Raw genomic sequence first — 14,078 nt, forward strand, 5'->3', positions numbered from 1 at the left:
ATTAATCTGTTTCTTGCATTATACTAAGACTTATTTGTAATATTGTTGATATTACAATAATTTTGACAATTGTGACAAGGAAAGTTAAAAAGAACTAACTTTGATATTTTATATTATTATTTAAGTGAATAACATAAATTGTGAGATACTTTTTTGCACTCCATTAGGTAAGACTTTTTTAAATTCGGTATCATCTAACCATTGATACTTTATATTACTAGTAACATTTCCATCTAAATATTTTGCCAAAAAATAAAATATTTTAGCACCATAAACTCCTTGTTCCTGAAGTTTTTTAGGATATTTATATTTATAAAATCCAATAGGTGCGTTGCCATAAAACTTTGCTTTTATTTCTATACCGCATGTATCTTGTAATACTCTTTCTGCAGTCTGCAAAGGAATAAGATATCAAATTGTATTTAGTTTTTGGCAATTATATATATTTGTGTTATGTGTGTATGCACATACATGCATGTAAAATTAGAGTAAAATTATTGACATACTTGTCTCATGGTTTCTCCCTCCTTTCGAATACCTTGGGGAGGTATCCAATAATATGTATTACCTATTTTTTGTTGTATTAATAAAAGTAAATTTTTATCCAATTTCCGTTTCAAAGATGATGTTATATTTTGTTCATCAAATTCTAAAAATGGATATAAATAAATTATTTGTTATAATAAAAACAATGATTTATAAATTATATAATACGTGTAAAATTTCTTAATAATACTTTCATAGATAAGCATATTTTTTTCTTTTTCTCTCTAATATATTATATATTTTAATATGTAAAAAATATATTATATATTTTAATATGTAAAAAAATATTTTTTATGATATATATATAAATTTTAGCTTCATTATTAAGAAAACATTAGTACATACTTGTAATTTTTGGTGCAAATTTAAAATTGTTTAATTCTTCTTGACAACTATCTTCATAGTCCTGTGCAGTTTGGATTGAAATATTATTTTTATTTTCATTTTCTACATTGCTTGCGCTTCTTGATTTTTTCTGTTTTTCCTCTTTTTCTATTCTTAGTTCATGATCACATTTTAAACTCTCTTCATATTCAATCTTTTTTAGTATGTTATGAAACTTTAGTTCTATATCTTGCATTGGTTGTATTAGAACTGGATGGCGTTCTAAACAAACGGCACTGTACAAGTCCCATTGTTTTGTACTTGCTGTAGTTGTGGTACTTGTAGTTGCGGTACTACCAAATGGTCGAGTATCCTGACATTGAACTACTTTGGGATATACATGGGTGACAGTTTTTCTCGATGTACCTGTACAATATATTTATGATTTTTCTCTGTGTGATAAAAACATGCATACAGATAATTAAGTATATTATCATAGTTTAAATAAGTCCAATATCTAAGTATGGAATTAGACATTATTTTTCCAAATTAGTTTTGTAATATTTAAAGGAGAAAAAAAAATAAATAATTATTTTTACCTACCCGATAAAATCTGACATGAATTATATGATGTAGATAATCTCACTTGTTTAAAAAACATTTCAGATTGATTATAACCTCTATAACCATACCACCCACCATAACCATAACCTTAGTAATCACCGCAGCATCAATCGATATCTCGATTGTATCGATGTTTCGATAATCGCAATTGCTCTCCAATCTGGATTTCAAATCGCAGTCAGTCACGGTACGCGTCGCGTCACTTTTTACTCCGCTCCGCTTTTTTCCCCAATATTATTGTCTAAAAGTGTCAGTCTTGTGAAAAAAATTACCGCGAGTGTGTCACAAAGTAAGCGCGTTTGTCATAATGTATCCAACATCGCGTACAATCGTTCCTATACGTCAATATCATGATTCCACTGATCCGTTTCTGTAACACAGTTACATACATTGAACCTGCTCGTTTTTCTCGTGAGTGTTACCGCCTAAAACATGTGATTCTCCCGCGTAAAAAATCATCGCGAGTATTTCCTAAAGTAAATTCACATTCGTTATTATATATCAAATTAAATATCGTGCGTAATCATTCGTATACGTCAATATCATTATATATTCTAATGATCCGTTTCTGTATAACGTTGAAATCGCGCAGCTTTTCTCGCGAGTGTGACGTGAATCTCGCGCGCGGGAAATCATCATGGCGAGTGACGTAAAGTGAACGCGTATTCGGCGTAGTGCGTGTGTGTCAAGTATTACACGTACAATTGTTATTATGATTCGCGGTAAACCATTTTTACATACAGCCGAAATCGATCGATATCCTCTTCGCATATTGACCATCTTGACCTGCCGTTCGCATTAAAAGTACAACAATCATTGCCAGGTATGTATATTCAATATGCCTATATACATATTCAATTATATACATATATATTTATAGAAATTTAACGCGTCAAAATACTTACAAAAAATTCCGAATGATAACATTAAATTTATTAAAGTCATGAATCGCGGTTATAAAATTTAACTCGTAAAATACTTTAATGAAAATGTATAATTATATAAATATATATATTTCAATTTAAAGATTTTATATAAACGCTAGAATTATTAAATAAATTCTTTCTTTTAATAATTTTGTATTCAAAAAGTTCGAGTTCCTCGGTTTTTGAGAAAAAAATTATTTATTTACTGACAAATATTTTGTTTATATATGTATATTACAATATAAGTATATAAAACTGTAACATAGATGATAATACGAAAGAAATATATATAATTACGTATTTATCGATTAAAATAATTATAAAAAAATAGAGTGATGATAAAATAAAGAAAAATTAATTGAAACTTTAAACTTGATGATTTATGCATATATTATTATATATATATATATATATATATATATATATATATATATATATATATATATATATATATATTTATTATTGTTAATGATCGACCATGTCGGTCATGTAGTTTCCTAAAGTGTTATTATCGATCATACTGTGTGCTATTATCTTTTTTATGATGCAGTATCATGGTAAGATGGCACTAGTGTCTATAATAACGAGATTCTGTGCGATTTTAATTATAAACTTTTATAAATCATATAACAAATTTAATGAGACTGCACCATAATCCGCACACTAGGCACACAAAGGTTATCACAAATTACACAAATTTACATTAAGTAATTAATAAAGTAAAATAATTAAAATACTAAGAGCTATTATTTAATACAAATAATGAGTATAATAATTCATATTCATATGAAAAATGTCGGAGATATCTCTTAGATATATTTTAGAAAATTATAATTTCTTAATTGTATATTTTATAAAATAGTCAATTTTTTATATTCAACCTAGTTGCAACATTACTGTAAGATTATTATGTGGTGGTAATAATTATTTATTTATTATGATAATAACAATATTAAAATAATTTTGTTTTATCGTATAATTAAGATTTTCCACAAAGGTGATTAGAAAAATATATATGTTATCGTTAAAACTTGAAAAAAATAATTAAATTTTAAATTATTTTATATAATGGAATAACCTATGGAATTTATGTATTGTTATTTAAATATCTCGGTATTGCTTATAATTTTAGAAGCTATCATATATTATGGTCTGATTATCGATAAGTAAATTAGAGGCTAAATATAATAAAAAAATAATAATTTCTAATTTTTACGCAATTTATTCGAATTTTAGCGATGCTATATATGAATCAGAAGTATGAGAAAGGATTCATTATACGAAAAAAAATCTGACTGATTAAATTAATTAAGATAACAACGCGGTTCTTCGAACTTGGCTCCGATCATTTTTCTAATGCAGCGAAGTGTAACGCGGGGCGACGCGAACTCTGAACAGGTGAATGAGTACGGGAGGGCACGAATGATGAACGTTGGGGGTGTAGGAAACCGATAGAGGATACGGGCGTCGGATGGCGTTGGATCTCTTGACGGGTGCATCGATGTCCACTGGCTCCCAAGGGAAATCCACTTCATGATGGGAATCCCATTATTTCCCGAACGATATAAAAGTAGGTAGTCCAGTCGTCCACGTGCTGTCCAGTTGAGGCTATTCCGATGGCCGTCCTCCATCCTCCCACGCCACATTGAGGCTTTCTTTTTCTCCAATGCTCTCTTCTTTCTCTTTTTGAGTGTCTGCTGCCATCTTCCCTCTTGTTCTTTCTTTCATTCTTTCTTTATCTCTTTCTCTCATCCTTTCCTCTTACACTGTTACTATCATTGTCTCCTCTCGTTCGCTCTTACATCTCACTGTTCTCCGGTCATTCGCAATCCATTTGATTTCAAGCCTGTCTCTCGGAGGCGACGCTTTACTACAAAGGACCATTTTTAGTTTAGATTAATACCACGTACTCTCTCTCTCTCTCTCTCTCTCTCTCTCTCTCTCTCTCTCTCTCTGAAAGATTTTTCTGCAAGTATGCAATTTAATAAACGCGTTCTATCAATTTTTGATTTCATAAAATGATATATCGTGAAACATTTAGACTTGCAATTAAATCGAACAAAATAAAAAAGTATATATTTTGTGTATTTGATTTCTTCCAAAAAATGGTGTACAATTTTTTTATGATATCCATGATAGATATTTCGAATCGGGTGAATTATAATGCTTAAATCATAAAATGGATCATGAAATCAAAACTAAAACATAAATTTCGTGAAAATGACGTTCGATATCGCTTCGATTTAATCGAGAACGCGTTCGGCCGAAGCAATAGACGGAAGTACCACGCTGGGAGAGCGACTTGATAAAGAATTCCATCCCGGGGCTCTGGAACGGTCGTACAAGGCGCGGGCAGTATAAAATAAATATGTGAGACGCACAAGGGGGGGTGGCACTCCAGAAAAGATGGACGCCTGGAGAGGGCGTGAGTGCTCGGTACTGCCTCTGTAGTGGGGAAGAGTGGAGAACGGGGCTAGGGTTGGGTGGACCGTGTGGAGATCGGATGCAGGACTCGCGTGTGTGTTGCTGGGTAATTGATTTCTTTGATACCACCCGCGCCAAAGGAACATTGTAGATGCTTGCCTGCGTACGTACGTAGAGTTCCCGTAGTAGAAAGGGGCGCGAACGCCTCAATCTCTTTCTCTCTCTCTCTCTCTCTCTCTCTTCCTCTCACTCTTTTTTTCTCTTCATTTCACTCTCATAGGAGTAGACGGTGTCCAAAGGGAGGAGAATCCTCCCTAGGATATAGAATGTAAGAAGGGGGAAGAATCGAGGACGGTGGCGGATCTACCGTCCTTCAGATCGATGGATATCTCTGCGCCGGACAAGACCGTCTACCCTACCTATCTAGCTACCCTTCCATCTTCGCCCCGAGGATGACCAATAACAAACACCGTCGCTTCTCTCTCTCTAATGGAGTTTTTACCGATAAAAAATTCACTCCCTTTTCTCCTTTTTCCCGCGGACGGTTCCTACCCGTTTCCTCCACTCTACTCTTTACTATCACCGAGTGAACATTTACGCCCGTTCGTCCGACTGACGGACCACCGCACTTTTCAAACGCTACCTATGGAACGACGCTTTCTTCGCGACATCCCCGAGTTACGATGCGATCGTCGCATTTGACTGAGAATATACTGTACGAAGTATATCGTAACGAATAAAACGCCCGTAATCGAAAAGATACTTCAGATAATTGTGTTTTATATCCACTAGCATACACGTTACGTTTAATAAAAGCAACAAATGTTAAAGTTGAGAATGTTAAGAAAGAATGTTAAATAATATGATGTAATACAAAATCATTTGTACACAATTTTAGTCTTAAAAGTTCGACAAAAAAATATATATAAAGAAATATATATGTATTGAGAAAAGGAGAGAAAAAAGAAAGAGAAAGTTTGAAAAAAAATAGAGGAAGAGAGAGAAGAGAAAGATTTTTATAATAATTATTATTACAGTCGTTTAAACAATTATCATCACTAATACAATCTTATCATAATTTTCATCAACATATAAAATTACGTATACATATATGTATATAGAAACAAACCTTGATATAGAGCGATCATTAGAAATAAAATTATATTTTCAAAAATTCTATGAAATGTATATCAGGTGGTTCAAAAGGTTTTGAGATTATGATTATTGCCTTATAAGATATGCAAAGTGACACGCGGATGTTGGAGAACTAGGCAGGTTGTGGTGTCGTTGAATGGCGGTAGTGCGGGGTCGGTTGGCTTAGTTCGGCCAACAGGGGCCGGGAATTCGAGCTCTGTCGTGTGCTGACGGTATGTATCGATTGTTCTGCGATATAATGCTAGCCATGCACATATGAGACCATGCGGGTGCTTCGTGTAGAATTTGTGTATCTGATTCTCTTTTACTGTTGTTGTACTTAGAAATTTTCGTAGGCATTTTACATGATAAACACCATTAAAGCGGAGAAGGAGAAGAAATTTAAATGGTGTATTTTTCATGATATAATTTATATTAAAATTTAAAAGTGCAGGAAAGATATTATCATTAATAGTGCTTTCAAATTTTTAGCAGTTTTTTGATATTTAATAATAAAGAGAGAGAGAGAGAGTGAGAGAAAGGAAGCCAACTAAAATTAGAATTCAATTATAAAAAAAGAAAAGTATATATAAATATTATTTTTAAATAATATTAATTTTACAATATTTATATATTTATATATTTTAATATAACTTTTAAAATATTCTGGTCAAATTCATTTCAATTTAATTGAAGAAAATAAATTAATATATATATAATATTATGTAATTATCTATATTTTCTTTTTTGAGAAGTTTAATTAATCTTTTATTTTGAATCTTCTCTTCAATTCTAAAATAGATCTTAAATTGAGCAAGAAGTATTTGATGGAAAAATAATTATGTAGAAGTAATATAATGGTAGATATTGATATTGTATATACGATAAATATTAAATATACACATACACAAACATATTAACATTTATATATTTAAATTTTTAATGCTTTAGTGCTTTTTCCAAAATAAATATTGATAATTAAATAAAAGCAAAAATTAATTGCATTTTTAGGTATGATTAAGCTCATATGCATTTATTTAAAAACTTACAATATTTTCAAAAATTTTTTTAAAATTATAAAATAATTTTTGTATATTTAATATAAATGTCTGAAAAATTATATGTGCTTACATGCGTTTGTATTGCTTGCACTGATTTAATTGCGAAACCAATTAAAATAATTTATACGTCAAAATATCAGGTATCAGATACTTGTGAACAATTGATCATCATTATCACTTTCGTTTAAAAGTAGCATTGCTGTGCCATATAATTCAAGAGTTGTATCGAGATTTGTATGTATAGAAGTGTTGTGTGTGAATCTATTTGTATAGATTCAAAATTAAAAAAGAAATATAAAGCATTAATTTGATATTTACTCTTGCAATATGTAAATAATAAAGTTTAGATAAGTACATATGCTTCGTCGTCAAAGAAATATTAATCACTTTTTATCTCTTTCCTTCTCTCTCTCTCTCTCTCTCTCTCTCTCTCTCTCTCTCTCTCTCTTTATTTAATGAATTTAATTATTTAAGAAATTTTTTTTTCGCAATATAGCTACACACACCATAAAAGAAAAAAACATAATAAGAAAAATGAAAATTAGTATATGATTTTAGTCTTATACGTTAAATGAAATTCGCATACAAGTATTCTGTATAAAAGATGCGTGTAGAAAAGATAGGATACCGGAATAAAAGATTGTCGGTTGTGTATGAGGAAGTTTGTAAAGACAATGCCGTTATTCGTACGAATGTTTGACGAAAGGTGGTTGAAAATAAAAGTGATTTAAGAGATTCTTTTATATAAGGAAATTTTTTACATCTTATTTAATAAATTTATTTTATAATTTTTTATATTATTTTATAAATCATAATTAAAGAGAAAAAAATGTACTTTTTGTACAAGGAAATCTTTTAAATCTTTTACATATTATTTAATAAATTTACTTTATAATTTTTGATAATATTTTATAAATCATAATTAAAAAGGAAAAGATGTTACAAAAAATTAGAACATATTTGTAATATTGTGTGCTAAAAAAAGATTATTATTGATGCATGCGTGCGTAAAAAGGGGCACAATTTTAGAATGAAACGATGACTGATGGTGCGCGCGAGGTGGTCGACGATCGCGATGCGTATGGATGTCCAGCGAGTCGAAGAAGGTCCACGCTCGAAGAAGGTCGACAAACGAGTAGCGTCGGCGCTGCCCTTGCAAGCTTCCTCGTGTATTGATCCTCATAATTCGGGCGGGGGTGGAGGGTGGTCGGGACGGGCGGGGAGATGGCGGCAGAGCAGTTGGGACTAGAAGGGGAAGCGGCAGTTGGCGGCAGAGGGGTTGAATAGGGGGCTCTGCTCCGTGCCCCACCTCACCAACCGAGAAACGTATGCGTTGAGGCACAGAACACGGCACGGGGGTGGCTGGAAGAACGGAAGAAAGGAAGGAGCGAAGGGGAGAGAAGCATAGAGTAGGGCGCACTCGCGACCAATAATAAACCGCTCGCGTTATGATAATGTCATATCATAGCGTTACGTGATATCGGTACGCGTTATGATTGGAGCCGCGCATCTCCCAATAGGATCGCACGAGCGCGTCTTATCCATATTCATGCGAGATTCTCTTATCTCGACATTCCATTTGCGGAATATCTAACATAAATGTATTCACGCTTGAAACTAAATTAATGGATATTTTAAGAAGGACAGAATAGATGATGAACCATTATACTGTCTTCTGTATATTTAATATAACACAGATTATAACAAATTTTATCGATAGTATTATGCATTTTTATTTTTCAATATTTTCTAATCTATAATATATTATATCGATTTTTCATCAAATACTATGGCTCTTATATAATTTTATTTGACAATAAATTAATCCCTTAATATTATGGAGATTTCATTAAAATATTAGTTAATTAAAGATAAATATTTTTTTTCATTTATTATATTTTTTAAATATTAAATCATATAAATATTTCTGGTCTTGCAAGTTTTGCTTTAATCTTGGAAGCGTATACCTTTAAAATTATAAACATTTATTGTGCGTCATGCATTTTCTCATCTTGAGATCATGGAGAACACGAAACGTTTCTCACGGACACATTTGCTGTAATGCACAACAGGCATCGCGACCGTTTGTATATACATACGTACCGTACACCGCCCTGAGTTGCTCTCCTTTACATCGATATTTCTTTCCCTGCGATAAAATTCAACCTTTCAGCCGACCAGTGTTTTACGGCCAATAGGAGGCCAGGAAGAGAATCGCCCGAATAGCGCAATACACGTAGGTATGGCGTTTTATTGGCGGTGGAAATGGGTTCGTATATAGCTTTCGGAGTATGGTATCGGAGGATATTGATCCTCGCGTCCGTCAAGCAGTCTGATGGTCTTCGAGTCTTCCCCGCTCCTCTTGCGCTTCCCGCTCATCGTCGGTTTCTTTCGATCTTGTGGCCTTCCTTGGGGACAAGAGAACTAGCTCTCTGGGAACGAAGACACCTCTGCTTACACAACGCGATTATGATATCGAGTTATGAATATTCTCATCAGGACCTATTCATTTTCATAATTAATTTTCTTATCTTTCAACAAATCCTCCTTCTAAATTAGCAAGATGCTCACGAACAAGTTCGAGTTATCTTTCTTGATATTGTATATATATATATATATATATATATATATGTATATATATCTAGAGGTAAAATTTTTTTAAAGTTAGTATTCGTGTTGAAATAATCTTTCTTTCAATATTCCAAGTATTGCGTTAAAGATTGAAGTGGTGTTGGTTGCACTACCGAGCAAATTTCCAATCCCTCCGGGAGAAACGTCTCGTCAGAGACGGCCCCGCCGGAGACGTAGGGCGCACGATGAGGAAAGAACGTCGGATGGCGAAGAGTGGACAGTGGTCTGCAGGCAGGTTTGGAAGATTTGCGCGCGCATCTCCCGCTCCCCACCAGCCATAGATGCCCTTTTTGAGAGCCCACCTACACACGAGAGCGTACCACTCCTCCGCGAACACTACCGCGAGCAAGTTCTTGGCGCATCTCTCGAAGGGTGCTTCTCGGCCTTCTCGGCCGTTCTCTTTCCGCGGAGGAAAAATTCAATATTAATAACAAGGCGGAGTGAAGAAAAGTCCGCAATGCGCCAAAGACGCGCCGGATGCGGATCGCGCGCATCACCATAAACCCTCTGAGCGATCTCGTAGATGTGAGATCATAATGCCGACCAATGAGTACGCGAGGGCGTACGGTCCATGGGGTGAGACCGATATGATGGATTTATGGATCTAATAAAAAGAGCTCGCGGGATTGGCCCTCGCGGAATATGACGGGCGGGGCTGGCAACAGAGACGGTACACCCCGTTGAATTCAGCCACAACCACCACCGTCACCCACCCTCCCTGTCGTCCTTTACCTCCTCATCCACCTACAATCTCCCTCGCGTTCCCCTGCAGCGACCACGAGAAGGGGAGAACGTCCTCTCCCGTCCTCCGCGATGTTGAGTGGGGATGCAATCTTGATGTATTTCACCTTCTCCTCATCTTTCTCTCTCCCTCTCTCTCTCTCTTTCTCTTACTCCGTTTCCTACCTATATTCCTCTCGCTTTATTCTTCCCTCGCTCTCGCTCTTTCTTTCTCATTTCTCGTCATTTTCCTATTTCTCCGTTTCCTTACTATCTCCAAATTCCCTCTGAATTAGATCTCGAGATCAGACGACGAAACAGGTGAGAGTCGTATGCGGTAGAATCATATTTACTCACCCGTAGATAGTCCTTAGTACTTTGGGTCAGTTCTGTCTAGTTTCGAGTGTCTCTTCAAGTGCCTTTGAAATGATTCGCAAGCAACGACAGATGTTGTTGGACTTTTGAAAACTGTTATGATATGCCAAGCAGAAAAAGAGAAACCAGAAGAAAAACAAAATATCTTTTTATCATTTTAAATAAGCAACATTTTAAATAAGCAAGCTAATTATTTATGTTTATATATAAGATTTATAAATGTTTTCATTGCAAAATTAGCAAAAGTAAATTTCAATAAATATATTGAATTACAAAAAATAATTCTCAAAATTAATCACTACATAATTATAAATGAGTTTAATAATTTACGAAAGAATATTTTGCAACTGATTACGGTGATTTATTTGGAATTTATACACAAAGCCATTTACAATATAAATAATTCGATAGAACATACTCTTTATTGAAAAAAAAAAAATTCTTACATGTAATTTAATAGATTCAACATTTATATTAGACTTCTAAAGTACAAACACCATTGATCCATCTTGTGCTATTGTGACGAATCCAATGACAAATAACATGATTTGGGTCTGATTAAAGTTCCGTCTTTCTGTGTTGAAAGTTGTGGACTAAAGGTAACGGTGTCTCGCTGCGTTTATAGAAGCGCGTTCTCCTTTTCCACTCTAACCCTCTTCTTCTATTTTGCTACGCCCGGAAGTTCCATCGCTATACTAAGAGCGATAGCCGAGAGTGCTGTATATTGCAAACTTTCTCCTTCTTTATCAAATTTTATTGTTACCGAAAGCCGATAGCAATTTCGCTTCTTTTTTATATACCTTGATCCTTAAACTCTCTTTTTTAAATACACTCGTTATTTTATCAATTTTATTAGATTATGTTCTATTTGACGAAAAATCGAAAATGGTCTTATCACTGTGATAGATTTTACTATAATTTGTATTCTGCACAATTTGGATTAATCTTAAATTAGTGAGGTTTGACATTATTATAAATGTGTATTATATATTATTTTCAACCGGGCATGCTTTTTTTATTTAAGTTTTTTTAATGTGAAAATCTAAAACATTATTCTGCATGTATTTCGTTTTTAATCTGTATAAATTATATCTTAACTGAAAAAAATTAGAAAAAAAATTAATATTCTTTTTTCAAAGAAGGGGCTAATTAATCTTAATAATATATCATATAAATTATAATTGAATCGCTCTGTTTTCTCTTCTTATTTCAATCAAACACAATAATAATTAACATACATGTATACAAATAATTTTTGATTATCTAAGTAAAATAATATTAAACAAGTGATTATTTATATTCTTATTTTCAAAACATCAGTTTTGTGTTAATGAAAGAAGTGATGATAATATTTATTGCGTGTCGTACCTTTTTTCCAACAAAGCCTAATAAAAGCAGCTCTCGAAACTTTTCTGAAAGAACATTTCCAACGGTAAAGCTTGTGGCTCGGTGCAGTGGCGCAGCCCCTCGTGTCGGCGTATTGCGCCGAGATAAATCTTTAAAAACGGTCGACGCTTACCAGGGGCGTCGGCGGGCATAAGTCAGCCCCTATCTGAAAATATATAGCAAACTCGCCGATTTAGAAGTAAACTGTTTACAGCGTGTTACTCCGCGCCGCGGGATATCCGGGGCATACTCATCCCCGCCGTCGTGCTGCGTGAATGTCGAGAAAAGGGTAAATTCCACGTGGTGTACGGAGGTGGAAATGAAGGCGCGAAGGGGGTAAGAAGGGGATAGGCGGAGGAGTGTGCCGTGAGGCATTTCAGTACGTTATCTAAACGCGTTGAGTTTTCGACTCGGGGTGAGCCGGGGAAGGTTCAGGTGGAAAGGAGCGGAACGGTGGGCAAAGAAGAACGAGGGGGAGAGGGAGAGGGAAGGGTGGTCGCGGGCTCGCTCTGGCATTGCTTAGCCGTTTATTCTTCATAGCAATGGTTTCGAGGGTTTCTCTCTGAGGGTGGCTCTGAGCGCGGGAAAGGAGGAGGAGGAAGAGGAGGCGGCGAAGGGTGGTGACGGAGTGGGGATGAGATCAAGATATAACCACGGAGAGAATTACTTTCAGGCTCCCGGCCGCATTATATCCACGCCGCTTCGGCGGCTGGGCGGGGGAGGGTGACGGGTGGCGGCGGAGGAAGAGGAGGAGGAGGGTGGACCGGTTCGTTCAGAGCGATAGAAGAGGCAAAAGCGGAGTGGGGGAGGGGGTGGTATAGCCGAGGAGCGGCTCTTTAATGGCCGGATCTCGGAAATTGTGCGCACATATATCTGCTGGCAGATTTATGAAAGTGCTTTTCTTCTGAAGTGGGGAAAGCTGCTGCTACTGCTGCTGCTGCTGCTGCTGCTGCTGCTGCTGCTACTGCCGCCGCCACCGCTGCCACCGCCTTCGTTGGCTGTTGCTACTGCGTTCTGTTGCCGCCACCGCCGCCGTCGCCGGCGCTGCTGCTGCTGCTGCTTCTGCTTCTGCTGTCGCTGTTATTGCTACTACTACTGGATTTCGGATAGCGTTGGTGGTGATGGTGACGGAGGTATTGGTAGAGGAGAAGGCGGCAACAGCGAGGGTAGCGGATGAAGAGAAGGAGAGGGGAAGTATACGCTTTACCCCAACCCGGGATCTTCGAGCCTCGCCTCGCCCTCTACTCTCCGAGCCACCTCACCTTTACCGATCGAGAGGGGAGTCTCGCGCTTTCTATCCCTCCTTCTTACCCCCTCGCTTCCGCTCGCCCACCTTCGACGCAAACTTTCCTTCTCATCCTTTCTTTCGCGATCTCTCTGTCTATCTCGCATTGGTGTAATTTTCCAGTCGGAGATTTATACGACGTTAAGATATGTGTTGTATACCTTGCTACTACGCCGCTGCCGCTTTTCGCCGCGGCCGCGCTGATTTATCGAAATATTTGCTGAACGGTATCGCGTATCCGAGACCGTTGCCGACCAGATTATTTTTATGCCGACGCCAAGGTAATATTTTCTAAAACGGCAATTTCTCTTTCTTTCTCTGTTTTAATTGATATTTTACATAAATTGATATTAAACATATATCCTAAGATTTATTAGCATGCATTTAAGTTGTGTTATTTATTTAAAATATTGATAAAATTTTGAGCGAATATTTGTTTTTAATATTATATATTATAATATATAATATATACAGAAAAATAATATCTAAGCAGGCCTTTTTTAATCGAAAGCTGTATGCAAAGCTGCAAGAGTGAGTTATAAGAACGCGATAAGAACGAATGAGGCATGAAAGAGGGAAAGTTTCTGCGCGATCATTCCATTTCTTCGACATAGCTCTTCCTTAATCGATATTTTTTGCATC

The 14,078-nt window shown here is 35.6% G+C and overlaps 2 protein-coding genes across 3 annotated transcripts in view; both read right to left on the reverse strand.

Moving 5' to 3' along the window:
* Positions 1-99: 99 nt before the first annotated feature.
* Positions 100-1,629, reverse strand: Mrpl46 (mitochondrial ribosomal protein L46). The gene is made up of 4 exons (XM_072889371.1): positions 1,474-1,629; positions 892-1,296; positions 507-649; positions 100-393 (listed from the first exon to the last, which is right to left on the reverse strand). Exons 1-4 carry the CDS (start codon positions 1,529-1,531, stop codon positions 121-123), a joined length of 879 nt encoding a protein of 292 aa, XP_072745472.1. The 5' UTR covers positions 1,532-1,629; the 3' UTR covers positions 100-120.
* Positions 1,630-1,693: 64 nt separating this feature from the next.
* Positions 1,694-14,078, reverse strand: part of LOC140664326 (uncharacterized) — a 116,968-nt gene continuing 104,583 nt past the window's right edge. Inside the window, exon 4 of one of the 2 annotated variants that reach the window (XM_072889378.1) lies at positions 1,694-1,864. In XM_072889378.1, the coding sequence (XP_072745479.1) occupies positions 1,763-1,864 (102 nt within the window). In that variant the 3' untranslated portion in view covers positions 1,694-1,762. Of the gene's footprint in view, positions 1,865-4,203; positions 4,291-14,078 lie in introns of those variants that run through there. The other variant, XR_012046428.1, reaches the window with a different exon arrangement.

Source organism: Anoplolepis gracilipes, chromosome 3 (assembly GCF_047496725.1).
Source record: "Anoplolepis gracilipes chromosome 3, ASM4749672v1, whole genome shotgun sequence".
Taxonomy (NCBI): Eukaryota; Metazoa; Arthropoda; class Insecta; order Hymenoptera; family Formicidae; genus Anoplolepis; species Anoplolepis gracilipes.